Consider the following 26,716-nt stretch of genomic DNA (forward strand, 5'->3'; position numbering starts at 1 on the left):
TCCGATACCTCTTCCACCAATGGGGCACCCCAAGGCGGGACCTCTTTGCCACTCATGAAACCCAAAAGCTGCCCCTTTATTGTTCCAGGGGAGCCATAGGTGAGGATTTGCAGGGCGACGCTCTTCTCCTCCCATGGATAGGTGACCTCTACTACACCTTTCCCCTCATTCCCCTCCTTCCACAAGATCCAACAGGACGGAGCTGCCGTAATACGTGTAGCCCTGTTCTGGCCACACCAGTTCTGATTCACAGACGACCTCAGACTCTCCACCCACACACCACTCCACCTCCCAATCTCTTCACACAGGATCGGGGCTGGGTTCAGCACCCAAACCCAGGCCCTCTTCACCTCTTGGCCTGGTATTAGGAGCTTGAGGGTAGTTAGGGCTTGCTCCACCCTGGTGCGACACATCCTTAACCAAAGCAGGAGGGCATCCACCAGGGCCTGCTAAGTTAAGTGGCAACGATTCACCTCACGGGCTCACTGCCATCGCCACCCAGTGAATGCAATATCTATACCTATCATCCTCGACTACCTTCTTGATCTCAAAATGTCAGGCCTTTCCCTCAGTTCTATACAAGTCCACTTGACAGCGCTCAGTGCCTCCCCCCTCCCCGCTGGTGGACAGCGGCTCTGTGTTTATATGTCTTACCACTGTCGATTTCATGAAGGGTTTACTCAGTGCCTTCCTGCCAGTACTCAAGCCCCACCCCCTTGGGACCTTAATCTTGTTCTCTCTGCCCTCATGAGCCCACCCTTCAAGCCGCTCTCCCACCTCTCCATGAAGGTCATTTTCTTGGTCACCATCACCTCAGCTAGACGGGTCAGTGACCAGGCAGCCATGATGGCAGATCCCCCTTACACCGTATTCCACACAGATAAATTTTCCTTATGGCCACACTCTAAATTCCTCCCAAAAGTAGTGTCGGAGTTGCACCTAGATCAGTGCATTCACCTCTCTGTGTTCTGCCCCAAACCGCACGCCTCCCATGCAAACAGGGTCCTGCACTCCCTCGACGTCTGCCGTGCCTTGGCATTCTACCTCCACAGGACCAATGCCTCTCACACATCGCCAAAACTGTTTGTAGCCATTGCTGACCGATCTAAGGGCCAATCCCTCCCAACGAATCTCCAAATGGGTCTCTGGGTGCATCCACGAATGCTACAACGCTATCCAACAGATGGAGTCACAGCACACTCTACACGAGCCTGCTTAGCAGATGTCTCCTGGCAAGACATCTGTCATGCAGCAACCTGGCGCTCTGTCCACACGTTCATGTCCCACTATTCCGTCGCCCAAGCGGTGGCTGCGGACGCTGCTGTAAGCCGTGTCGTACTGCGGACTGCACTTCCTCTCACGTTCTTGCACCCATCTCCACGCTGATTGTTGCTCGCTACTCACCTGTGTTTGGAATCCATGTAGGGACCATCACTCGAAGAAGACGAGGTTACTTACCTGTAACTGGAGGTTCTTCGAGATGTGTGGCCCTTATCACTATTCCAGTACCCGCCCTCCAGCTGCTGTGATGCAGACTGGACTACTCAGTGGTAAGAGGGATATGGGAGAGATGTTGACCCATACGACCTATTATACACTTGGCTGTGAGCATGAGGGGACGCACGTGCGGGTCAATGGACATTGCTAGGAAAACCTTGCAGACTCAGGCGCATGGCACGCATATGTGCCCACGTTTGGAATACAAATAGGGCTACCACATCTCAAAGAACCTCTAGTTACAGGTAAGTAATCTCCTCTTTCCTATCGGAGATCCTGAGGTCCAAATGGGAGTGACTCCCTATGCCCGCCATGGGGGCACCTCTCCATCCCTATTTCCAGGGTTAATAGTCTGAGCACAGGTCAGGGAGCCAGGAACTCCAGCATTCTGATCTCAGCTCTCACCCTGACTGTCACTCTGGCTTTGGATTAATTCCTTAATTTCTCTGAGCCAGATTTAGCCCTGGCATGAGCAGCGTCCACTGGCTGCTGTGTTGCCCTGGACTGGGGTGCAGGAGAACTGGGTTCTATTCCTGGCTCAGCCTCTAACCAGCCAGGTTAGTCAGTTCACCTTCTCGTGCCCCAGTTCCCAATGGGGAAATTGATACTGAACATCTCCATAAAGACCTTTGCTGAAGAGCACTATAGAAGTGCTAGGTATTACTGTTACAGTGGGAGATCCACCCACTTACTCTGGCCGAATCCTGGATCAGTTTCCCCATCTCTAAGGTGGGTACAATACATCCCAGGGGAGCAAGTGGCGATGAGGGGCTCTGCTGCTGGGGGGTACCAGCCTGTCTCCTTGCCACAGAGACTGCAGGTTGGTCTTCATTCTGGTGCATGTGCTAACTTAAGTTCTGTTCTCTCTGCCCTTTCTAGCCAACTCACGAGTCTCTCTGGTCCCTTAATCAGCCTTTTTACATTGAACTGGTGCAAGGCAGTAAGGTGAATGCAGATGAGAGGATGAAGGTAGGTGCGGGCTGGGTGTGGGTTGTTTGGTTTTTTGCATCTGGTTGCTTACCGCTTGTGTGAAAGATGACAGGGATCAAAGGCCTGAGATCACATGACTCCTTGCTGCATCGTCCTTCATTCAGCTTTAGGGCGACCTCTAAAAAGCTTCACAACAGGAAGGAGAAGGGAACTTGTTAGCCAGCAGCTTGCTGAGCGAGCGGCACATTCTTAGAAGCCTGAGCTGCAAGAGTTTCTGAGTACTGAGCCTAGCTGCTTGTCTGCGGTGACCTCACCTCAACGGAGATGCAGAAGTGCTGGAGACCAACAAAGGAGGAAGAACTAGGGCTGTGTGAGGGGGGTGAGGGCAGAGGAACGGGAGGTGGCCCCAGCATAGGGGAGCAATAGGGGAATGGAGAGAGAATAGGCCCTGCGAAGCAGAAGACTTGCTAACAGAATGGGGCAGGCAACAAATGGAGTGGGACCCCTGAGATCTGGCAAACGAGGATAAAGGAGGCAGAGAATGGTGCCTGAATGTGTCAGATATAGATGTTGTTGCCTCGCTGAAAGTGTCTCCCAGAGTGTGCAGGGGATCCTGACTAGAGGTGATTTCTAGTGCCTGGATGAACATGCAGCAGGAGGGATGGCATGGGCTAGGAAGAGGTCTCTTTCCTGTTCTGTGATAGGGTCCAGGCAGGAGAGAGAAGTGAGGGCTGATGCATTTAGCCATATGGAGACTTGCAAATGCCAGAAATAGAGTTTCATATGCAGAGGCATTTCAAGGGGGATAACTAACCACTGCCAATGTGCTTTGGGGTTTGTTCTGCATCCAAGCCAGTTCTACACATCCTCCCCAGTGCTATTAATTTGCTTCTCCCTTGGCATAAGCCCATGTCCATTTCTTGTTGGTTGCTTTCCCTACGGGGCATGGTCTGGTTTCCTCATCTGGGCCTGTCTAGCCTTTCAGCAGTTAAGATTCGTTAAATGTTCCCACCGATTGGTTTTACTGCTGTTGGATTTTAATTTATAGTATTTTTGTATCTTTGGTATAAAAACAATTCCAACCTCATTCCCAGCTGGCAGCTCTTTGGGGGCTGGTGTGAAATGAGTGACTTGGTCTCAGTCTTGTATGCGGTATAGTTGTAGCCTTGTCAGTCCCAGAAGGACAAAGCTCAAAAGCTTCTCTCTCCCTCACCAACAGAAGTTGTTCCGATAAGAGAGAGTACCTCACTTGCCTGGGTCTCAGTCAAGGCAGTCATGTCTTGTGACAAGGGGTACACTTTTCATAAGGGCCTAAATCCCATTTTCAAAAGCAGTCTCGTAAATGCTGAAGTCACTTGAAAATGGGAATTATGCTCCTAAGTCACTTGGCCCTTTTGAAAACTTTACCCAGCATGTCCACACCAGAAAAAAAACAACAGCAGCAATTGGCATCTGTGTTGGCAGGCTCAGCAGAAAGGCCAATGACTCAGTGGAGTGTGGAGATTCAAGGGAGGGCTCGTCAGAAGTGTCTAAGTGATTTAGGAGCACAATTCCCTGTTGACTTGCACTGGGAATTGTGCTTCTAAATTACCCAGGTGCTTCTGAAAATTCCAACCTAAGGCAATTAAGCACCCAACTCCCACTGAATTTCAATGCTCCTAAGAAAATATCAGCCTAAATTTCGCTATAGAGGAGAGTCTCTCTGGGTCCTGGGTAAGGCATACTGGCAAAGGACAGCTTGTACCACTGTTGCCCATGTGGTACCTGTCCTGGGATTAACAGGATTTAATTCTCCAGGGCTGTTGATCTGATGCCTTTTACCAGCACTGAATTGACACCCCCGAGTTCCAAACATGACATATATGTGGGCAGCATGTGCTTTCTAGGAAGGGTGATTGCAGCCATCTTATCCAACACACTGGGAATTGATCCAGAGAGAGAGACATGAGTGCCTACAGCTTGAGCTAAATAGTCAGGCTCAGTAGCCAAGCCTGTAATAGACTCATCTCCTCTGTTGATCGGGCACAGAAAGGGACCTGTAGTACAAGCTTACTAGTGGATTAAATGAGCACGTTGCAATCATTAATTAAATCGGACAACCCACATGTGAGGTAGGAAGAGATCATATTAACTGTATAGATCAGTACGCTGACACACAGAGAAGTTAAGGGACTTGACCAAGGGCTCACAGAGAGACCGTGGCAAGAGATGGGAATAGCACCCAGGAGTCCTGGCTCCCAATCCTGGCCCCGTTCTAACCACACTCCCTGAGCGAAGAGCTCAGGACATTGTGATCCCAATGCACTCTTCTTTCTCAGTTGGTGGTGCAGGCAGGCCTTTACCATGGCAATGAGATGCTCTGCAAGATGGTGTCGAGCGCCGAGGTGAATGTGTGTTCGGAGCCGGTGTGGAAACAGAGGCTGGATTTTGACATTAGCATCTGCGACCTGCCCCGCATGGCGCGGCTCTGCTTCGCCCTCTACGCTGTCATCGAGAAGGCCAAGAAGGCACGATCCACCAAGAAAAAATCCAAGAAAGCTGTAAGTGAGGCCCGGGAGGGGTTGGGGTGGGTGCTGGGCCAGTCTCACCAGCTCCGTGTGGCAGCGGAAGCAGCATTGAGCTAAACACATAGGACTCTTGCATTTCAAAGAGGGAACTTCAGCCAGTAGAAAAGCTGCTGCCATGATGGGCTGTCCCATTGCAACTGCTCCAAGGAGGTTGGGGAGTTCAGGAATGGGTACCAGTACGATGGGCTGTCCCATTGTAACTGCTCCAAGGGGGTTGGGGAGTTCAGGAATGGGTACCGGTACGATGGGCTGTCCCATTGTAACTGCTCCAAGGGGAGCAGGAAATTGGGGAATGGCTGCGATTACTATGGAGCTGTTCCATTGTAACTGCTCGGGGGAGGGAGGGAAGAGGACATTCATATTTAATATTAATATTGACTCTATATTTAACTGCAAAGAAAGGGGAATTATTTGTGTTCATTTCCCTTTCTCTGCATTCCAGGGCTTCCTCATTTGTAGCTGAGGTTAAACCTCATTCTGTGATGGTTCTTCTCTATAGTAATGTCTTTCGTGCAAACCCTCTGTACAGTGAGTTTACCGCCAAGGGAGGGGGGAAGAGAACAAACTCTGTAAGGAACCAGTGTACAGCCCCAGGGGGAGTGAGAACAAACCCTGTGCAGAGCTAGAGAACAAGAGGCATAAGCAGGGAGCAGAAAAGATGTGTTTTCAGGCGACATTTGAAATGGGCTGGACAAGCAGGGAAGTACAGACACGTTCAGGGAGGCTGTTTGGTGCAAGCAACAGAAGGGAAGGCCCGTGGTGCTCAAATTCACTTTGCGAGCTCTTTTTGTTCTCTCACCTTCATCTCCTGCACCCCAAAACGACCCTCCTGTGATCCCCATCTCTCAGAATCCTCAGCCTCCTGTATTCAAGGATGCATGATGCTATTTTAGCCCCAAGTGAGAAGACCCAGGGTAAAGTCTGTTGTCCCATTTGAGGCCAAATGCAGCATTTACAGCCAGTGCACAGGAATGTGATCATTTAAATTCATAATATTATATATCCAAAAGCATATTCTCTGCACCCAGGAATTGCACATTCCCTGGTACTATCTAGTCAGTAAACTTAATCCCTCCAGCTCTTTCCCTTTGGAAAGTTTTCTTAACGACCCCCAAAGGGCAAGAAACACTTTTGTTTCTACGCAAATGCTTCGATTCTGTACAAAAGTTTGCAACCTCCATGAAAACATAGGCACAGTCCCGAAGCTGAGAACCAGAGGCATGCAGGGTTCATCAGGCCGCCTTTGCAAAAGGACAGAAAAGCAGAGGGTTGATGCTGTTTGATTATAAAGTCTTCCTGATGCCCCAGTCCTGCAAGTGCCTCCCTGGAAATGGGACCCCTGTGCTTGCACAGAGCCATGTTGGCATTGATGGGGCTCCTTGTGGGCACAATGGATTGATGCTAACAGGGCTCCATGCAGGTGCAGGGGTCCCATTTGCAGGGAGGCCTGAGATTGAAGCACTTTGAAGAAGAGACTGTTTTTTAAGTGTGGGAACCAATGGCTAGCACAGTGGAGCCCCGATCCCTGACTGAGGCCTCTGGGTGCTACCACAGTACAAATAAAACCCGAGTCATTCAAATGCTGCAGTCTGTTAGGGGCCCAAATTTCATAGAATCGTAGGAGTGGAAGGGATCTTGAGTCATCTAGTCCAGTCCCCTGCAGTCATGGCAGGACTAAGTAATATCTAGACCATCACTGAAATTCAGTGCGCCCAATTTCTTTAAATTCTTTTGAAACTCCCAGCCTTGTACCACGACCTTTCCCATTGTCTAGCACAGTCCCTGGTCAGCCTCTTGTTTGCTAATAGCATTGTAACTGTTCTGAGATGCAATGCATGAACTAGCTGGAGAGCGCATTGGTCTCTCTGGACTGTCCAGAAGCAGGAAGGTGAGGTTAAATCACTTACTACCAAGAAAAGAGGCGAACCGGTATGCTTACAGGAATGAGTCGAATGACTAGTGTTTTTCTGATTTGCTCTCTTTCCTCTTTGAGTCATGCCAAAGCTATTTCTGCCCTTATACAGACGATGTTGAGTCATTGCTTTCTGGACCTTATCCACTAAGTATCTCACTTTGTGCTTTGGCAGCCTCCACCATGTGTTTTGATAGGGACTTTTGTTGTTCTTTGGCTTCTCATTGTGGACTAGAAGCTAATGTTGCAAAGGTGATCATGCTGAAGCTACCCAGAGTCTGACTAAATCAACAAAGGGGCTTGGAGATTGTGAGAGGTCAGTCAGAAGTGATTCATGTTTATTACTCTGGGAAAACAGCTGACTTCCCCGCCTTTCCCATGAATTAAAAATCCCTTTGCCAGGACTGCTAGCGAAGCCTTAGTGTGTTCTTTAGAATGTGTCAGTGGGAGGATGTAAAGGGCTTATCATGGCTCCTTTTAAATCTGATAGATGCCTCCTTTGTGTGTATGCGCACATTTGTACTGAAATTTCCCTTTCTGGCTGTGCTGATAATTTCATCTGAGATCTGTCCCCAGCCACCCTTTTGGGAGATCAGTTTCTGTGTTAGTTTGCTCTTAGACCATGGTGGCTTCTGACAAGTCTTGCTAAATGCTGGTTCTGCCGTATTGACCAAACTGTTTTGTTGAAGAATTGAGTGCAAACAAACTCAGCTCACCAGTGGAATTTCAAGAAGGCAGTGTAGTCTAATGGGCAGAGCACCAGACTGCAAGTTGGGAGAGATGGGTTTTATTATTGGTTCTGACACCGTCTCTGTGCCGATTTCCCCTATCAGTAAAATGAGGTTATTTATACTTTGCCACCTTTTGCAAAGTGCTTTGAGAAAGTGCTAATTGTTATATTAAAAGATAAGCAATCCGTCCCTTCCCCTTTATTAAACAACAACAACAACCCCTCTCCCTCTTGATCAGATATACCTGGCTTTATCTGCACATCCTGGTTTCTGAATCCATATTTACTGAACTGAACTGGTCCCTGTATTAAAGTGGCTTAGAGGGAGCTGTAGAAATACACAAAGTAGCCAAGTGTAATGGTAAGAAAGCGCTACGGAGTTAGGGTTGGAAGGCCTTGTTGGAAACCCAGTGGTTCTCCAGGTGTGTAGGTAACCAAGTATTGTCGCTACACTACACCATGAAAAAGACAAAGCTATTAACAATGCAGTGTTGTTGTAGCCGTGTCGGTCCCAGGATATTGGAGAGACAAGGTGGGTGAGGTCATATGTTGTACTGGACCAACTTCTGCTGGTGAGAGAGACAAACTTTCGAGCTTACACAGAGCTCTTCTTCAGACCTGAGCTCTATGCAAGATCAAAAGCTGGTGTCTCTCACCAACAGAAGTTGCTCCAGTTCAAGATATTACCTCCCCCACCTTCTCTCTCTAAAGCTGTTAGCAAGTCTATTAATGCCATCTTGTGCTGTGATCTTGGCAGATCTCTCAAACCATGCAGGGTTGGACATGGTCAGTATTTGGATGGGAGACCTCCAGAGAAAACCCACAGAAAGAGGTGGTGCTCTCCCTTCTAAGTCTACACTAGCAGTGCTTCAGGGTAGTGCTAGGAGGAGCTGTGCTGCAAGATAACCCCTACTCTAAAGTTCTTGACACGTGTGATCAAGATTTCATGGGACTTCCCACAAGTGTAGGCATTTCAGTCTCATCTGTGTGGCCAAATTCCAACTCCAGTAACTACATTCTGCCTTCTTAAATCCCCCCCTGCAGTTTCAAGTGCTCTTCTTGCCCTAAACTGAAGCGTAATGTTCTATGTGCTGTTGAAAAGCTGCTGGTTCCACCCCAGGGCTGGGTGCAGTGGGCACTATATAGTATCGGGTGTACGTTTACCTGCTTCAGGTGCTGGATGTGGAGATTCTGAGGGCTGTTGGGGGGAGGGTTTATTTCTTGACATTTTGGGGGGGCCTGTTTTGCCCTTGCTCCCTTGCTAACCCTCCTCTTCCCATCAGCCAGCTCCTGGCACTACACCTGGTTCAATCGCCCTGTTCCCCTTGCAGGACTGCCCAATAGCCTGGGTGAACGTCATGCTCTTTGACTACAAGGACCAGCTGAAAACAGGAGAGTGCTGCCTGCACATGTGGTCGTCATTTCCAGGTACCACAGCTGTGGTCTCCTCCATCGGGGTGGGGAGGGAGCACAGGAGGGGCAAGAGCGGCATCTCCTTTTAGAAGCACAGAAGGAGCAAGAGTTCTTGTATTTTACTGACACTCTCTCTGCCAGCTGGTATGACTGTTGTTAAGTCTCTGTGTTACAGTAGCACCTAGAAGCCCCACCCCAATTAGGGCCCATTGTGCTGTGCACCTGGTGCACATGTCATGAGAGTCGGACTCTGCCCAGAGGAGCTCACAAGCTAGAGAGACAAGACACAGCAGGCTGGGAGGGGAAACAGGGCACAGGGAACTGAGGAGACATGCCCTACCCTAGACAGCAGATCAGTGTCAGAGCTGAGACTAGAACTCAGGTCTCCTGAGTCCCAGTCCAGTGCCCTGTCTGCTGGGCCATGCGGCCGAGTCTCACGCTGCCTTCCCACCTCCCTTCACTGAGCTTTGGGAATCCACCCTGAGGATCTTTTTACTTTTTCAGATGAGAAAGGGGAGCTGTTGAACCCCATGGGCACAGTCCAGAGCAACCCCAACACGGAGAGCGCAGCAGCCCTGGTCATCTGCTTCCCCAGCGTTCTACTCCATCCTGTGTATTACCCATCCTTCGAGCAGGTAAAGGGCAGGGCATCTCTCCGGATGGGTCACCTTGCTTCCTGGCCTATAGAAAGTGTCCCATAGAGCAGCATAGAAGGGCTGGGTGCAGGTAACTGGTTAATAAAGGCTGCCAAGGACTAATTGAAAGCTTTGTTCCTATCGCAACACACACTGGGGTGGGTCCAGCCTGTCAGTCAATCAGTCCCATCTAAGGCCCAGAAAATCTGCTCTCTGTAGAGAGGTGGTGAAGCACTGGAATGGGTTACCTAGGGAGGTGGTGGAATCTCCATCCTTAAAGGTGTTTTTAAGGCCCAGCTTGACAAAGCCCTGGCTGGGATGATTTAGTTGGTGTTGGTCCTGCTTTGAGCAAGGGATTGGACTAGATGACCTCTAGAGGTCCCTTCCAACCCTGATATTCTATGATTCTATTCTATGAGCATCTGTCCGCAGACAGATTTACGAACTTTGCAAGCTGTGGTGGAAAGGGAGCTCTGCCTGCGTTTCAACTGGATCAGAACTTTGAGCTTCCTCTGTTGACGACCTCAGATTATCTGAAGTGGCTTTGCTCAAAAAGGAAGAGTTTCCCAATCACTAGTGGAAGCTTGTTAATGCAAAACTGCCTGATTCCAAATGAGAGTAAAATTGCAGATGGGCAGTTGCAGGTCAGGAGTGAAGGGCCCAGAATGCTGCAGTGTTTACAGAAGGACAGGTTTCTGAAAAAGCCTGTGTCTTGGCATGAGGTTTGTGGAAAGGAGGGAAGAGAGACATAAGGGAAAATGAGTGCTGTAAGAGAGCTCCCAGCTGGCCAGCACTCACTGATAACTGAAAATGTGGTATGAGAAAGCTACATCTATTGCTCATTTCCACTGACCAGACATCTGGAGTGGAAACAGCTCTAGGAGAGGCTGTGTCCGTTCCAGAAAAGGAAGCGGGAATTCTGCTCTTGCTGGAAGAGGTGGATAATTCCCTGCAGACACGTCCATAACCGACTGTGTCACCACCCGTGGCAGCTTGTACAAAACCATCCGCTTGGCCGGAGCACTTCCAAGAATCCATCACTCTGTTATTGCTCTGGAGGGAATGGTTTGTGTTATCTTGGACGTCACTGAGCGTGGCTGTGCCTCACATCTCTGCGATCGTTGACAGGCGCGCCATTCTCCCAGAGGGACTTGAACCCTTGGCTTGCATGACTGCTGCCCTCTTGCCCATTTCTCTACCTTCTTATTCCTGCTTGGTGCAGTGACCCCTGGTGGTGAGAGCAGAACTGCATGGCTGATCACTACCGACTCTCCTGCTGCCGAACTGTCAGCAGGGCATGGTTCTGCTCTGGAGGGCTTGGGAACTCGCTGGGCTCTCATGAAGAGTAGCTGAAGAGCGGGCAGGAAGGTGGGCTGTGAAGAAGATGAAGGCAGACGCTTCACTTAGCCTGTACTTGTATTGCAGCTGTTGGAGTTGGGGAGGAACGGAGACTACACCCGCGCCACTCCAGAGGATCCAGAGGAGGTAAGTGTCTGGCATCATCCAGATCTGACAGGCCCTCCCTAAGGAACTGCACACATGGGACTCCCTGGGTGCCTTTCCTGGGAGACCCGCCCCCTCCTCACCCAGCTGCCCTCAGCTCTGCATGGGCCTGGCTTTCCTGGGAGAGGGGGCCCCACAAGCTTTGTCCATCCTGGCTCCCCTCCCCACTTGGATTGTGCACCCTAATAGCTCCCCCTGGGGCCCAGCCTTGCAGCATCTCCCAGGGAACAGAGCGAACTGCCAGGCCATTTCAGATTCAGACTGAGCCCCATACGTTCCTGTGAGCAGAAGCAGCAGCTGAGGGAGATCCTGGAGCGGAGGAGCCACACCGAACTCTACGAGCATGAGAAGGACCTGGTGTGGAAGATGAGGTTCGAGATCCGGGACCAGTACCCAGAGGCCTTGGCAAAGCTCCTCATCATCACCAAGTGGAACAAACATGAGGATGTTGCCCAGGTGAGGCAGGGGCGGGTGAGGACCATGGGTCAAGCAGCCAGCCCAGATTACAGACTTTGGGGATCCCAGTTGGAAAGCAGGGGACAGTGCGCGGCTGCTTTTGTCTTTCCTTTTCCATCGGCCTTTGCTCTGTGCACAGGCGCATCAGGGTGTCCCCAGCCCCTTCAGGTCCTGAGATCCCAGAGCTTGTGGATTCTGTTACGGTGCAGGCAGTATATGCTGTAGGGCTTTTGGGTTGGGACTTGGGGAGCTGGCTCCCGGTTCCATTGGGTCCAATGAGACATTGGCCCTACCGCAGTTGTGGTGAACTCCCCTGAACCATCTCTGACAGAGTCAAGGTTCTGCGGTGTTCTGGGCTTTGCAGTCTCTGGGTGCTATACAAGAGACAGATGAAAACTGTCCTTGCCCCACAAGAGCATACTCAGCTGCCAAGGCCAAAACAAATGCAACCTTGTCAGTTAGTAAAGTGTTCCAGGCTCAAGGCCTGGCTCCTTGCATCAGCCTCTCTTGATGGCTTAGATGCTGCCCCCTCCATTGTCGCCTTTTCCTTTCTGACTCCTTGTTCCACATCTCGTTCTCGCCCTTGCAGATGATCTCCCTACTCCAGTCCTGGCCGGAGCTGCCTGTCCTGAATGCCCTGGAGCTGCTGGATTTTAGCTTCCCTGATCGCTATGTTGGTTCCTTCACGATCAACTCATTAAAAAAGCTGACGTAAGTACACACCATGGGGGAAGCTGTTGAGCTGCTTTCTGATTGGCTGTAGAGTGGCAGAGGAGGATTATGGGCAAATGCTTGAGCCTCTTCCGTACACGTAAGTACAATTGATGCAGCCAGGGTGATGTCGTCTTTGATCTTCCTTTTCCTTCCCCAGAGATGACGAATTGTTCCAGTATCTGCTGCAGCTCGTCCAGGTGCTCAAGTATGAATCCTACTTAGACTGTGAATTAACCAAGTTCCTATTGGACAGAGCTTTAGCCAATCGCAAAATAGGACACTTTCTGTTTTGGCATCTCAGGTAAAGAGCAACCTTATTTCAGACTCTGCCTGGGTAACCAAGTAAAACCAGCATTTACTGAAATCCTGATTGCGAAGGATTGTGTGTATATGAGAGAGAAAATCTGGGGTCAATGCATGTATTGAAAGGCTATTGATAATTCTTACCCAGTCTCTTTCAGTGAAGTATTTCTATGATTGTCAGACTTCCAGGAGTGCAGTTCTGACTCTGAATGTGACTGTAAAAATGGCATCCCAGGGTCTTCTGTGTTTCTTCTGTTGCTGATTCCATATCAAATGGGACTCCTTTGACAAGTAAAAAGATGTTGAGTACAATTTTCAAAAGTACCGTAGTGACTTGGGAGCTTAAGACACGTTGATTTCCCAGGAGACTGAGGCTTCTAAGTCAATTTAGATGCTTTTGACTGTTTTACTTGTTATTTCTAACTGCCAGCGTGGCAAACTCACCCTGGAATCTGAGAGGCAAGATGGTGATATATTTTTAGACTCCAGATTGCTGAGATTCTAAACATTCTGGGACAGACCAGGCCTGATCCACACCCAAAGTTGCACTAGTTTAACAAGAGGTATGATGTTGCACTGACTTAGTTAAACCTTGTGTGTGGACACTCTTATCGGTTTAACTCTGGCTTGTATCAGTTTAGCTTGCACCGGTAATGTACGTTGGTGATCCAGATGTAAAAGTTGCATTTTCAGGGCACGCTTTCCCCTCTCCGCTCTCCATGAAGCTTTAGACACATCTCAGTGTATGCCCAAATTTGGTGACTGGGGGATGCTTCCACTGGGTGCCCTACAGGGGTCTGCTTTTCAGAAGGCAGATGCTCAGCACTTTCTGAAAATCAGGCTCCTTTAAGATGTCTCAGGCTCCTCCAGGCCAGAACACTGAGGTGGTTCTCCGAAAGGAATGCTTAACGAGTTAGTCATCCAGGAAGAAGGCTCGTGGCTTCAGGCAGTGAAGTTTTCTTTAGAACCCTCTGGGTTTTTTTTTCTCTGTTACATAAAAGGAATCTAAATGGAGCCATTAATAATAATTTTCCTGTGCTGGTGTGAACAAGAGAACTAGTCACTAGCTGCAGAGAGTCAGGCGAGCTTTAATCTCCCTCTTTCTTTAGGTCAGAGATGCACGTCCCTGCAGTTGCCCTCCGGTTTGGCCTGATTTTGGAGGCCTATTGCAGAGGCAGCAACTACCATATGAAAGTTCTAATGAAGCAGGTAAGGGCTGCTCTCAGGCAGGAGCCGACTGTCCCCTGCTCACAGCTGCATGTCGTCCGTTAGTGTTTAAAGATTTATTTGTATTGCTGTAGTGCCTTGGAGCCTTAGTCACAGACTCATAGACTTTAAGGCCAGAAGGGACCATCATGATCATCTAGTCTGCCCTCCTGCACATTGCAGTCCACAGAACCTCACCTGCTCCTGACATAGGCCCCTCACCTCTGGCTGAGTTACTGAAGTCCTCAAATCATGATTTAAAGACATCAAGTTACAGAGAATCCACCATTTACATTAGATTAAATCTGCAAGTGACCTGTGCCCCATGCTGCAGAGGAAGGCGAAAACCCCCAGGGTCTCTGCCAATCTCACCTTGGGGGAAATTCCTTCCCGACCCCAAATATGGTGCTCAGTTAGATCCTGAGCATGTGGGCAAGACCCACCAGCCAGACCCCTGGGAAACAATTTTCTCTAGTAATTCAGAGCCCTCCTCATCTAATGTCCCATCACTGGCCGTTGGAGATATTTGCTGCTAGCAGTCGCAGATCAGCTACATGCCATCATAGGCAGCCCCACCATACCATCCCCTCCATAAACTTATCAAGCTCAGTCTTGCAGTTAGTTAGATGTTTTATCCCCCCCACTGCTCCTCTTGGGAGGCTGTTCCAGAACTTCACTCCTCTGATGGTTAGAAACCTTTGGCTAATTTCAAGCCTAAACTTGTTGATGGCCAGTTTATATCCATTTGTTCTTGTGCCAACATTGGCGCTTAACTTAAATAACAAATCTCCCTCCTTGGTATTTATCCCTCTGATATATTTATAAAGAGCAATCGTATCTCCCCTCAGCCTTCGTTCGGTTAGGCTAAACAAGCCAAGCTCTTTCTCTTCTCTTATAAGGTAGGTTTTCCGTTCCTCAGATCATCCTAGTAGTCCTTCTCTGCACCGGTTCCAGTTTGAATGAATCTTTCTTAAACATGGGAGACCGGAATTACACACAGTATTCCAGATGAGGTCTCACCAGTGCCTTGTATAATGGTACTAACACTTCCCTGTCTCCACTGGAAATACCTTGCCTGATGTGTCCGAGGACTGCATTAGCCTTTTTTGCCGCTGCATCACACTGGCGGCTCTCTGGCTTATAGTAATCCTGTGATCAACAAATACACCCAGGTCTTTCTCCTTCTCTGTCGCTTCCAACTGATAAGTCCTCAGCCTGGAGCCCATTGTATTAGGCGCTGTGCAGACACTGAACAAAAGGATGCTCCCTGCCCCAAGGGACTTAGTCTGTATAACTGACTAACATCAGACTGACAGCGATAATTCTTTTCTTTATGGGGTGTTAGACCCAGAGTTCCCCTTCATGTGCCGTTTTGCTCACGTCCCTCCCCACCACACACACAATCCACGAGGTTTAGAAGTGAAGCTGCAGTCCTTCCAGCTGGGTTGGTCCAGAATGGACCAGCAGGGCAGTGCAATGCAATGTTCACTAGTGGGGACTGAGTCAGATCTCCTGTGTCGGTTCCTGGTTCTGCTGTTGACTCACTATCTGATTTAGGGCCGTGACTTTCTGCACTTCACTTTCCCCAGGTAGGGATTATTTAAGCACTTTACAAATCTGGGTTTCAGCCACTGGCTGACGGGCTGTAAAAGTGCAAAGCATTATCTGTGACTGTTGGACACAGCTGTCCCAGGAGTGGGCATGTGACTGTGATAGCCAGGTCACAGGCCAAAGCCAAGATGTGATTGCAAATCACTTACCTCTCTGGTGACACACGGCATAAACTTTAGCTCCTGAGAGGCGCTTGCGCACAACCAGAAGCCCTCAGTTATACTGCAGGATAAAGACACGTTAAATCTCTTCTCCCCTCTTCCGCCCCCTCCTCCCTCCCCCCCCCAGTGGGTTTGGAAACTTCCCCTCAGCAGAGGGCGATGGGGCACTCCCCTCTTGGCTGGTGCTCTGATGAAGCTGCATTGTTCAGTTCATGGTGAACACGGGATAGTTTTATTTATTTAAATTCTGGATGAAATGTTAGTGCTTACGAGAGAGGAAGGACAGTGCAGGGCACGAACCTAGGACTTGAGAGACCTGGATTCAAGTGACCTCGGGCAAGCCACTTAGCCCTTGCTATGCCTCAGTTCCCCATCTGTAACATGGGGATAATAGCGCTGCCGTCTCTCCGGGGCTGTGGTGAGGATCAATACGCTAAAGATTGTGAGGTGCTCAGGTACTGTGGTGATGGGCCATGGAAGTACCTTAGATAAAGAGGAAGAGATAGATTAGGAAAGGGAAGGACTCATAGGATTGTCAGCAGAACTAGCCAATGCATGTCAATCTCGATCCACACCATGTGTGTTGTTCCAGTCCTGGGACCCCTACGCAGCTCTGCCAGCGCCCTTCTCGCCTAACCCACAGCCCTCTCTCTTATTGCACACCTGGGCCTCCACACTGACCCTCGATTTCAGGACTGAGTCCCAACGCTGCTTTGCCAACATCCCTGCTATCCAAGTTCTGTACTTCCCTCGGGCAGCCACCACCAAATATGCTGTGTGTAGCCAGTGTTCACTAGGGGGAGACAAGAATGAAGCCAGCCCTACTTTCCCAGGTGGCCCTATAAGCAGGGTTTCTTGCTTTAATTTTTTTCCTCTGTCTGTATCAGGGGGAAGCACTTAATAAAATGAAAGCCTTGAATGACTTCATTAAAGTGAGCTCTCAGAAGGCCACCAAACCACAAGCCAAGGAGATGATGCATGTGTGCATGAAGCAGGAGACCTATCTCGAGGCACTTTCCAATCTCCAGTGCCCCCTGAACCCCACCGTTATCCTTGCTGAAGTTTGGTAAGGAGGATTGGTGCTCCATGCCCTTAACTGCCATGTGGTTTTTGCATTACTGTTCGGTGGAAGAGCCTAGATCGCTGGCTTTCCTGATCTTTCCCTCCCACCTGTGCTAGTCACTTGTTTGTTAGGAGCATTTGCAGCTGGTTTTGCATATGAGGCTCTACTCCCCATGTCTGAGCGGGAAGAGACCAGAGGTGAAAGTAAGCTGGTACGGTCCGGTATGGCGTACCGGCTAGAGCCAGTACGCCGTGCCGGACCGCACCGGCTTCCGCGGTGGGGATTTAAAGGGCTCTGGGCTCCCCGCCGCTGCGGGGATTCCAGAGCCCTTTAAATCCCACCCGCAGCTCCGGCAGCCAGGCTGGGGCCGAGATTTAAAGGGCTCGGGGCTCCACGGTGGCCGACCCCCGGGCCCTTTAATTTGCCCCTGAGCCCCAGGGGCTCCCAGCCACCTCTGCAGCTAGGAGCCCCCGGTTGATTTAAAGGCCCTGGGGCTCCCAGCCACAGCCAGTGCCCCAGGGCCTTTAAATCTCGAGAGGCCCCGCCTCGTCCAGTTGAGGCCCCGCCTCTTCCAGATGAGGCCACACCTCCTCAGGACTCTGGCAGTACTGGTAAGTTCCGTAAATTACTTTCACCCCTGGAAGAGACCCTGACTGATGAAAGGTTTCTTCCTTTTCTCTAGTGTGGATCACTGCACTTTTATGGACTCCAAGATGAAGCCGTTGTGGATTGTGTTTAATAACGAAGAAGCAGGTGGAAGGGGAGTGGGCATCATTTTCAAAAATGGAGACGGTAAGTCCTGCGACTTCTGTTCCTCTGCGCGCCAGGGGGCATTAATGGGTATAAAACATTCACATGCAGTAAATGGGCTGGGGCTTGGATCATTGTTAGGTAAGGAGACTGAGGCTTTGACAGCAGGATTTCCGATGGAGATCTAACAGGCTCTTATCTAAACAGTTGCCAGGCACAGCTCTGTCAGTCAGACCTCCTTGCAACTCCATAGCCCCAGTCGCTATAAGGAATGAGGCTGGAGCTGCGCGGGAGCCCTAGCCTCTCTTAGCAGGAGTCACTACTGGGAATGGGGAAGGAGCGCTGGGCCTGGAAGAGCTTTCAGGTATTCCTATCCCAGCCTCTGCCAGTAGGAGTCGCTGTAGCAAGGGGGTCCTGCCATAGTGTATTTTGGCTCATGGAGGCTCAGTGATTTCAGCTATACCTCTGTTCAGAAAGAGGCTTTCTGAAATGCCCCAGACAGAGCCATGGGAACAGAGCCATTGGCAATAGACAAACCTGTCCCGCTCCGGGGAAAGGGAAGGCTCTAACACTTCCAGGCCCAACTGTGGTGACAGTGGGAAACTCTGCTGTATGCAGGTGCCCCCTAGTGGTCAGCTATAGAAAGTGAGAAATATGGCAAATACATCTTCCATATGCATATGCTCTCAAGAGAGCGTCTGCTGAAGCTGAGTAGGAGGGGAAAATGGGAGAAATAGAACTCTGTCTTCATCTGTAACGTCTGACCAGATCTCCGTCAGGACATGCTGACTCTGCAGATGATCCAGCTGATGGACGTACTGTGGAAGCAGGAGGGTTTGGACCTGAGGTGAGTCATTACTGCTGAGTCACTTGTGCTACGCCAGTGGTAGTTTGCATTTGGACTGAATCGCTCTGTCAGTCGTCCTATATTGCCCTACCAGGGAAAGACAGAGACAAAGCCTGTGTGCCTGAGTCTGTGTGGAGTGGGTTGTTTCAGGGGGAGGTAAGAGCAGAGGTATGATTGGGTGAGGGAGAAAGAACTTAAATATCTGATATTGCAGCTGAAATCACAGTGGACATGGGCTGATTGTGTCACAGCTGCCCTTAGAGGGAACCAGCGGGATTGCTCTTACACATGAAACTAGCTGCTAGCCCTATTTATGGGGCTAATGAGAGGGAGGGTGGATGGAGGAGGTGGAATAACCGCAGCTCCTGCTCCCCTCCTACTTACCCCAAGAACCAAAGGGAACTCTTCCAGCTCAATGTCCCATCACCACCGAAGATGGTGAGTGAAGTTTCCATTTGTTAATAATAGAAATGGGCCTATTTCCATCATTACTGCAGTTATCGGCCCTGAAATTCAGTGGCAGGAGTAGTGGTTAGAGTAGGGCACAGAAAGTGGGGCCGCCTCGGCTTTATTCAAAGCTCTGCCACTGAGTCGCTGCGAAGCCTTGGGCAAGTCACACTGCTTCTTTGTACCTCCCTTTGTCCTTGACCGTCTTTAAAACATTTTGGGGGGGCGGGGGGCATGTGTAATGAAACTGACCGGCCTCCCAGGAGGGTTATGACAAGGCCTAGTGGATGTCTGTAACATGCTTAGAGAGCCTCAGAGTAAAGGTGCTAGATCAGGGCAAAATATTTATTGTTTAACCCGGGCCTCCAGGTGAGCACCTCTTTCTTCTGCGCGCCCGGTCCTCCAAGGTGCAACCTGCCCTCAGTTCACTTGGGAGTCACTGGAAGTCGAAGCACTTGGCACCTTTGTACGCTGATGCTTGTTACTGGCTGAGTACTCTTGGGATTTGCAGAGGTCCCTGGTTGCTGTGTGTGAAGTTTAGGTGACACACACACACACACACACACACACACACACACACCCTGGATTTATCCCAGCAAATCCCCTTTGGAAAGTGGAGGATGGGGAATCCCAAAGAAAAGCCAAGCCAACGCTGTGCGAGGTCTCACTGGAAGGTGTTTCTCTCATCTCTGCAGGATGACCCCTTACGGCTGCCTCTCCACAGGCGACAAGACGGGGCTGATCGAAGTCGTCATGCACTCGGACACCATTGCCAACATCCAGCTGAACAAGAGCAACATGGCAGCCACAGCAGCTTTCAACAAGGATGCGCTGCTGAACTGGCTAAAATCCAAGAACCCAGGGTAGGTGGGACTGTGCTCCCTGCAGCTTCAGGCTTCCTTCCAGCTATTGTCCCCTCCCCTCTTCGGTTCCTTCTGATTTCCAAGCCATCCAGGAACAATGGGGAGTGCATGCTGCATCCCTGGGCTATAGCTTCATTCTTGTGCCTATGTCCTTCCCCGGTACACCAGCAAGCATTCCATGTGTCCAGCTGGGTCTTGAAAATGTTCCAGGGCAGGACACTCCCTTGGGATACAAGAGGCTTTTTTCAGGTTCACCCCCAGACTGGGGGGGCTGAGAGGTGCTGAGCTCAGCATCCACAGCTTTATTGGGAGTCATGGATGCTCAATACCAGTTGGATCAGGCTCTTGATGCACTAAGGGATAAGGGCCTGCATCTTCCCTGTTTTGTAGAATCCTGATACTACTTAAGGGATATAAATGAGAGGGCCAGATTGATGGCCCTGCAGGCTTGAGTTCTCTATCACTTACAGTGACGGGCAGTAACACTGCTTCCCTCCTCCCCAAATCCACTCTGCCTGTCCCAGACCTGCAGGAACCACCACTAGGGATGAGTGAGGTTGTTCAGTCCCCACAGCCCCTCCAGTCCTGTGAAGCCAACTGATTTGGTTAAGACTGAGCAGGAGTCCCAGCCACTCTTCCCTGATGGAGGAGGGACAAGAAGAGTCTCCGGTGAAGGACCTCACAGAAAACACAGGATTGGTAGTTTGTGTACATATCCCACTAGGTTCAGCAGGTTTACATGGGGAAGGGGGTATGAGAGCGAGAGCCCTAGGGTAAAGTATTTGTATTCAAAGTACATCATCTGTTTGGGTTTAGACTCATCTTTGTTTCTGTCCCCTGCAGTGAAGCACTAGAACAAGCCATAGAGGAATTCACTCTTTCCTGCGCTGGGTACTGTGTGGCAACGTACGTGCTGGGCATAGGGGACCGGCACAGCGACAACATCATGATCCGGGAAACTGGCCAGGTATGGAGCGTTCGCTGGTACTGAAGATCTCATTGCTGCTGTTTGTCTCTTTTGCCAGAGGGTGTGTAGGCCACTCCGAGAGGAATAGAAACATCCCAGTTGGTTTCTTCACTATCTTCGGACCAGATAGTGTGGGAGCTGCTGAGGCCCAGATAAAGGCCCCAGACCTTCCACCCCAATTGTAGAGAATGGAAAAATTCTCACTAGCTCTGCCCATTTGTGTGGCCAAAACAAGACTTGACTCTCAGGCGATTATATAGCTTCAGAATATATTTGCCCTTCTTTCTTGCATGCCTTGATCAGCAGTGAAATAGTTCAGGACAGTGGAAATGTCAGTATATATTAGAATAGTGTTAACACCCACTTTGTAATTACTAGGGTGCAAGTCACACTTCGCAGCTATTGTTTGAGGCTGTCTGCAGACTCAGGCAGAGATCATTTACGCTGGCTTCCCATTTTGAAACTTTACTTTGCTATTACAAAGACTAGAGCCTTTAATGAAAGCTGAGGTCCCAAAGAATGTAGTTATTGGTGCTGAAATTTCACTTCCCTGGGATTTTTAATGACCAGTGGGTTTCAGGTCTCATCTTGAAGCTTATATTGTATCCTTCACTTCCATTATTCCAGAGGCCGCAGGCAAAATTAGGAAGGGGAAACCCCTTTTGCCAACAGGATACATGTTAGACTGTGGGGACAGTCTTGTGGGAAGGGGTGGAAGCCCCATCTCTTGTTCAGTCTAGTTTGAAATGAGCCAAAGCCATAGGAAACAGACATGTACTGACCTATGGAGACGAACTAGAAAGAGGCACAGTAGATTGCTAGGTGCTATAGTCCTGTTTGAATTGCTATCTGATGTTAGTGAGCAAGCTGTCAGCTGCTGAGCTCTGAAATTCAGAGTTGTGGAAAATAAGTGGCTCTGTCTGCACTTTCTTCGTGTAGCACCCCCTGGATCCCTGCTTCACCTTCCTCATGCTGTTTTAGATCCCTGTGGTGGGACAAGTGCTGTCCTGGAAACAAGCACAGCTATTGCTGAGATGAACGACCTTATAAAAACCTAGAGATGCCTTTGCTCTGTGAATGCAGCAGCAAGGGGGCTAACTTCGCACTCTGCATCTGTGGGGCTCAAGAAAGCTCTGGAGAGCTGCTGCTGAGGGTTTCTTTCTGCTTGACAGAAATGACATGAAGAATCTGCAAGACTCAGGGATATAGATTCTGCACGGCTTGTGACAATCTACTTTTTGCCACTAGAGGGTGCTGGAACCCTTTGAACAGCAGCATTGATTTGTTTATTTCAGGGTTTAGAGCAGCCTTGCAATCTGGTCATGAAAAACCTGTACTCATCTAGAGAGAGCTCTATCCTAAAAAAAAAAAAAACTCACTTCACCGGAGTGTGTAGTTTTGCAGCTGTCTCCAACAGGGCATCAGACATCCAGCCGCAATGTAGGAATCAGAATTGCCCTTCTGGAATGAATTATTGGCTCATCTAGTTTGCTATCCTGCCTCTGGCAATGACCTATTCCTGAGGCTTTAGAAGGACATAAAAATCCCCCATGTGTATCAAGTGCTGCAGGGGTAAGAATCCTTCCTGACCCAGCCAGCACTTAACTTATGCATGGATGCATTACTGGTAACACTTGTGTCCTATAAAGTAAGTACTCCCCCCTGCTATCCATGGACTGAGATGGGAAAGGTGGCCTAGTGTTTCCCATGAGACTGTGTCTGATCGCTTTAGAATAGAATCCTGAGTAGAGTACAGATGCCAGGCAGCCATAGGGGCCTGATCATTTTGAGTAGGGTTTTTTTTTTTATTTTGCTTGGAGATATAAAGCACATTCTCACACTGAGAAGTGCAAGAGAGTTTAATCAGCAGAAAGCAGACACATCCCACTAATAATTCTTTTCTCTCTTAATTCCAGCTGTTTCATATTGATTTTGGCCACTTCTTGGGGAACTTCAAGACCAAATTTGGTATTAACAGAGAACGGGTTCCTTTTATCTTAACCTACGACTTTGTGCATGTGATCCAGCAAGGGAAAACTAACAACAGTGAGAAGTTTGAAAGGTGAGTGCCACTGATCTTACTCAGGCTTTCGCAAAATGTTTTGGGGTGGATGTGTCAGTCTGTAGCAATCACTTCAGCAAATAGTTTTCTGCAGATGGTCTGTATCCAGTGTGCAACAAGGTGGGTGAGGTAATATCTCTTATTTGGTGAGAGAGAGAGACAAGCTTTTGAGCTTACCCAGAGCTCTTCTTCAGGTCTGGAAAATGTGCTCAGTGTCACAGCTAAATACAAAGCGGATCAGATTGTTTAGCATAACTAGTTAACACAGGTTTCAAGGGACCATTCAGTGTGAAGTGGTCTGTTACCACCTCTACAGTCACGAGGGAGAAAGTGGGGACAGGTATAAATTGTTGTACTAAACTCTAAATCCAGTGTCTCTATTCCATCCATGTTTTTTAGTCTCTAGCAAATTTAAGCTCCCAGGCTCATCTTTTGAAGGTGTTGTGCAGGTTTCCTTTGAGGATGAGGCCTGCTAGTTTTGTGAAAAGTGTTTGCCCCCAGGTAACATGGTGTTTTTGTCTTTTATCATTATTCAGTGTGAGTTCATTTGAGAGTGTAGTGATGGTCTGGTTTCACCCACATAATTGTTGCTGGAGCATTTAGTGCACTGGATGAGGTACGCCACATGTTGCGATAGGCATGTGTAGGGCCCATGGACCTTGAAAGGTGTGGTGTGCGAGGTATTGATCATCATAGCAGTGGAGATATGGCTGCAGGTTTTTGCATCTGTTTTGCTACAACACTTCCTCTTCCAGCCACACAAGCAGTTTAAATGTAGGGTGGGAGAATGTACTTGAGTTCAAAATGACCCAGGCTACCACTTAGCTCTTGCTTGAGCTGACAAACCCTTGGGAATTGTCCATTGGTATGAGTGGTTGGTTTTAAGCTAATGCATTTAGAAGATTTGGTTACAGGGCACAGCAGAGAGCTGGCTTTCCTCTGCGAGTGCTCTTGGATCAAGTGCTCATGTCATAAGAATTGGCCTCACTCTAGGGGGTGTGGACAGAGACTAAACACGAACAGTTTGTATGAGAGAGAGACTCAGGTCTGGATTGGATTTGGGGCAGGGGCCAATGAGCCACTGGACTAAACATAATATGAGAGCTACTGCCCTTAGTCTTTTCCAGCTCTTGCTGAAGCATGGGCTAGTCAAAAAACATTTGCCCAGCTGTTGGAACACCTTGATTTCAACACAGAGGAGGTGAAGCTTTAACTGGGCTGTTTTCATGCTATCATGGCTGTAGTCTTGCTTTAGTTGGGCTGCTTGTCTCACTTCCGCTTTCCCCCTTCTCTTCCTGCACAGATTCAGGGATTACTGTGAAAAAGCCTACATGATCCTGAGGTGCCATGGTCTTCTCTTCCTGCATTTGTTTGCACTGATGAAAGCTGCTGGCCTGCCAGAACTCAGCTGCTCTAAAGACATTCAGTATCTCAAGGTGAGGCAGGAGGTGGGAGAGGGTAGGAGTAAAAGTAAGAGGTCAAGGCGTGGGAGTTGAAACTTGAAAGGAGCATCCTCTGCTGCAGTTTAAAAGCAGATATGCCAGCTGTCAGATATCCACCAGCTGCTAATTGATTCTCCACCTCATGCTGCTGTTCCCTGCTCACACGATTTAGAGTTTCTCAATCAAATAATTCTAGGAGCTGGGACTCGAATAGAGTTTTAAATAAATGAGATTCTGAAACAATGTGGGCTAGAAAAAGTTCAAACTAAAGCAACCAATTGGTTTTTAATGGAGAGGTAATTAGTTGAGAGACATGTTTTTTTTTGAAGAGTTGGCAATATTACCTGCTGCCATCCTGTCTTCCTTTTCCTTGCCACCTGTTGCAGCCAGGTGTGCTTAGTTGAGGAATCAGCTGCAGGGAGGTAGGCACAGCCCTGAATGTGTTTGACTCTTCTAGCTCCCACTTTCTGGTCCCACTGTGCCTTTAAAGTGCTAAAAACCTGGTCTCCCGGAGCTGGATGAAATGGGGTTGTGTTGTAAGCTAGTGTTTAAAGGATTGTTTTCCCAGCTCCAGCATGAAAATAGGATGTAGTTTACTTTCTGAGAGAGCAGCCTGCATAAAACAAAGGTGGTGTGGGGTTTGTGTGTGACCAGTAGCTATTTTCTCTATCAGAGTGCTCCAGTGCAATTGGGCAGGCAGTCGTCATTTTGTTTCAATCAGTGGGAGGTGCCACACACTCATTTCTGCCTCTTTCTTTCAGGATTCTCTAGCTTTAGGAAAAACAGATGAGGAGGCATTGAAGCACTTCAGACTAAAATTTAATGAAGCCCTGCGAGAGAGCTGGAAAACCAAAGTGAACTGGTTGGCGCACAATGTATCCAAAGATAATAGACAGTAATTAGCCTGCAGGTGGTCCAGGTGCTCTAGGAGAATGTAATAGCAGTGGCCACGAGCCAGTTGTATAAAGACTCCTGAATGTTGCTGATCAGCACCTGCACCTCAAGTGTTTGAGAAGAGTCTACAGAACCAACAGCTGCATAATCCCATTCTAGATCTCTAGGGTGACAGCATGAGGCAATAAGATTACTGTGTACACTGAAAGGTAGGTGTAGGTGAAGCTTGCAAATGTAAGTTCTTAAGGATGCAGTCCATCGTTTAAGGGTAGAGGTGAGGCAGTTGTGCTACTTCAGTACATTCCTCACCCACTTCTCAGTTTTAGGGATGTGGAGCTGTGCTCAGAGGCTGTAATTTGGCCAGTAGCATATCAACTTTTTAAAGACAGACTAGATTAGCACTAGCAGTGAACAATGGAGAGAAAATAGCATGTTGGTACATCTAATAACTTCAGTCCCTCTCTACATAAAGTGGAAGGTGCTGCTGGGCAATATTTTTTCTAGTTGAAGATTTCACTAGCTTACCCCCACCCTTTCAGAGATGTATTTTAATAAAGCAGCACAAGATAGTATACCTGTTTTGAGACAGTCGGAAGATAATGCTACTAAGCTCTAATATATATATATATATATATATATAACTACAGGCACTCCTCACTTAACAGTGTAGTTATGTTCCTGAAAAATGCAACTTTAAGCAAATCCAATTTCCCCATAAGGATTAATGTAAATGGGGGGGGTTAGGTTCCAGGAAAATTTTTTTTCACCAAACAATTTAATACTGGTACACGGTGATGATTGTGAAGCTTGGTTGAGGTGGAGGAATGCCTTACTGCTAAATGAACTAGCAATTGACTGAGCCCTCAAGGGTTAACTCTCACAACACTCTACAAGGCAGCAGGAAAGGAGGGAGGGCAGACAGACACACACCCTGTGTGTGAGGAAAAAATGAGCATTTCCCCTTTAAGTAGCTGACCCCAGGCTTAAGTACACTGCCCTGTTAATTAAATCAGCTTTAAGACCGCAGCTACTGCCCAGAAGCTCCCTCTGTAGTGTGTTCCCCCCCCCCCAGCTCTATGGAAGATGGGGTAAGTGGGGTGCAGGAGCAGGGGGAGGGGAAGACACCCTGACATTAGCCCTCCTCTTCCCCCCTCCCCCTGTACAGCAAGCAGGAGTCTCTGGGAGCAGCTCCAAGGCAGAGGGCAGGAGCAGCACATGGCAGTGGGGGGGAGGGACAGCTGCTGCACAGGGAATTTAAGGGAGCAGGAAGCTGTTGGTCCACCCTGGTTCCAACCAGCTAGCTGTAACAGGCTGCTCTTCCTGCAAGCAGCGGACAAAATAGGCAGCTGCCAAACGACTTAGAGAGCATTTCACAACTTTAAACGAGCATGTTCCCTAAATGATCAGCAACTTAACATTGAAACAGGACTTTAAGTGAGGACTTCCTGTACTCAGTAGTTGAAGCATCACCATGGATCCACCTTCAGCCTGTCAATGTTAACTAGCCTGGCTTGTTGACGAAGGAGAGAAGAAGTGTGGTGCCACTAAGGTGACCAGACAGCAAATGTGAAAAATCGGGACAGGGAGTGGGGGGGTAATAGGAGCCTATATAAGAAAAAGACCCAAAAATTGGGACATCTGGTCACCCTAGGTGCCACCTCACACCCTGAAGGCAGAAGATTCACTGTCAATATACAGGGTGATGGTAGTAGAGAGAGCCTGGAAAGTTGCACCTTCAGTTTA

The 26,716-nt window shown here is 49.0% G+C and overlaps 1 protein-coding gene across 1 annotated transcript in view; it reads left to right on the plus strand.

Moving 5' to 3' along the window:
* Positions 1-25,572, plus strand: part of PIK3CD (phosphatidylinositol-4,5-bisphosphate 3-kinase catalytic subunit delta) — a 51,697-nt gene extending 26,125 nt beyond the window's left edge. The window contains exons 7-23 of the mRNA XM_024210624.3: positions 2,377-2,466; positions 4,746-4,967; positions 8,968-9,064; positions 9,554-9,684; positions 11,110-11,169; positions 11,476-11,643; positions 12,233-12,354; positions 12,515-12,658; positions 13,770-13,869; positions 16,526-16,704; positions 17,384-17,493; positions 18,220-18,298; positions 19,441-19,608; positions 20,452-20,575; positions 22,492-22,637; positions 23,941-24,073; positions 24,841-25,572. Of these exons, the coding sequence (XP_024066392.1) occupies positions 2,377-2,466; positions 4,746-4,967; positions 8,968-9,064; positions 9,554-9,684; positions 11,110-11,169; positions 11,476-11,643; positions 12,233-12,354; positions 12,515-12,658; positions 13,770-13,869; positions 16,526-16,704; positions 17,384-17,493; positions 18,220-18,298; positions 19,441-19,608; positions 20,452-20,575; positions 22,492-22,637; positions 23,941-24,073; positions 24,841-24,978 (2,211 nt within the window). The 3' untranslated portion in view covers positions 24,979-25,572. The remainder of the gene's footprint in view (positions 1-2,376; positions 2,467-4,745; positions 4,968-8,967; positions 9,065-9,553; positions 9,685-11,109; positions 11,170-11,475; positions 11,644-12,232; positions 12,355-12,514; positions 12,659-13,769; positions 13,870-16,525; positions 16,705-17,383; positions 17,494-18,219; positions 18,299-19,440; positions 19,609-20,451; positions 20,576-22,491; positions 22,638-23,940; positions 24,074-24,840) is intronic.
* Positions 25,573-26,716: the final 1,144 nt, after the last annotated feature.

The sequence above is a fragment of the Terrapene carolina genome, unplaced genomic scaffold (genome assembly GCF_002925995.2).
Source record: "Terrapene carolina triunguis isolate 2854851 unplaced genomic scaffold, T_m_triunguis-2.0 Scaffold714, whole genome shotgun sequence".
NCBI classification, from domain to species: domain Eukaryota; kingdom Metazoa; phylum Chordata; order Testudines; family Emydidae; genus Terrapene; species Terrapene triunguis.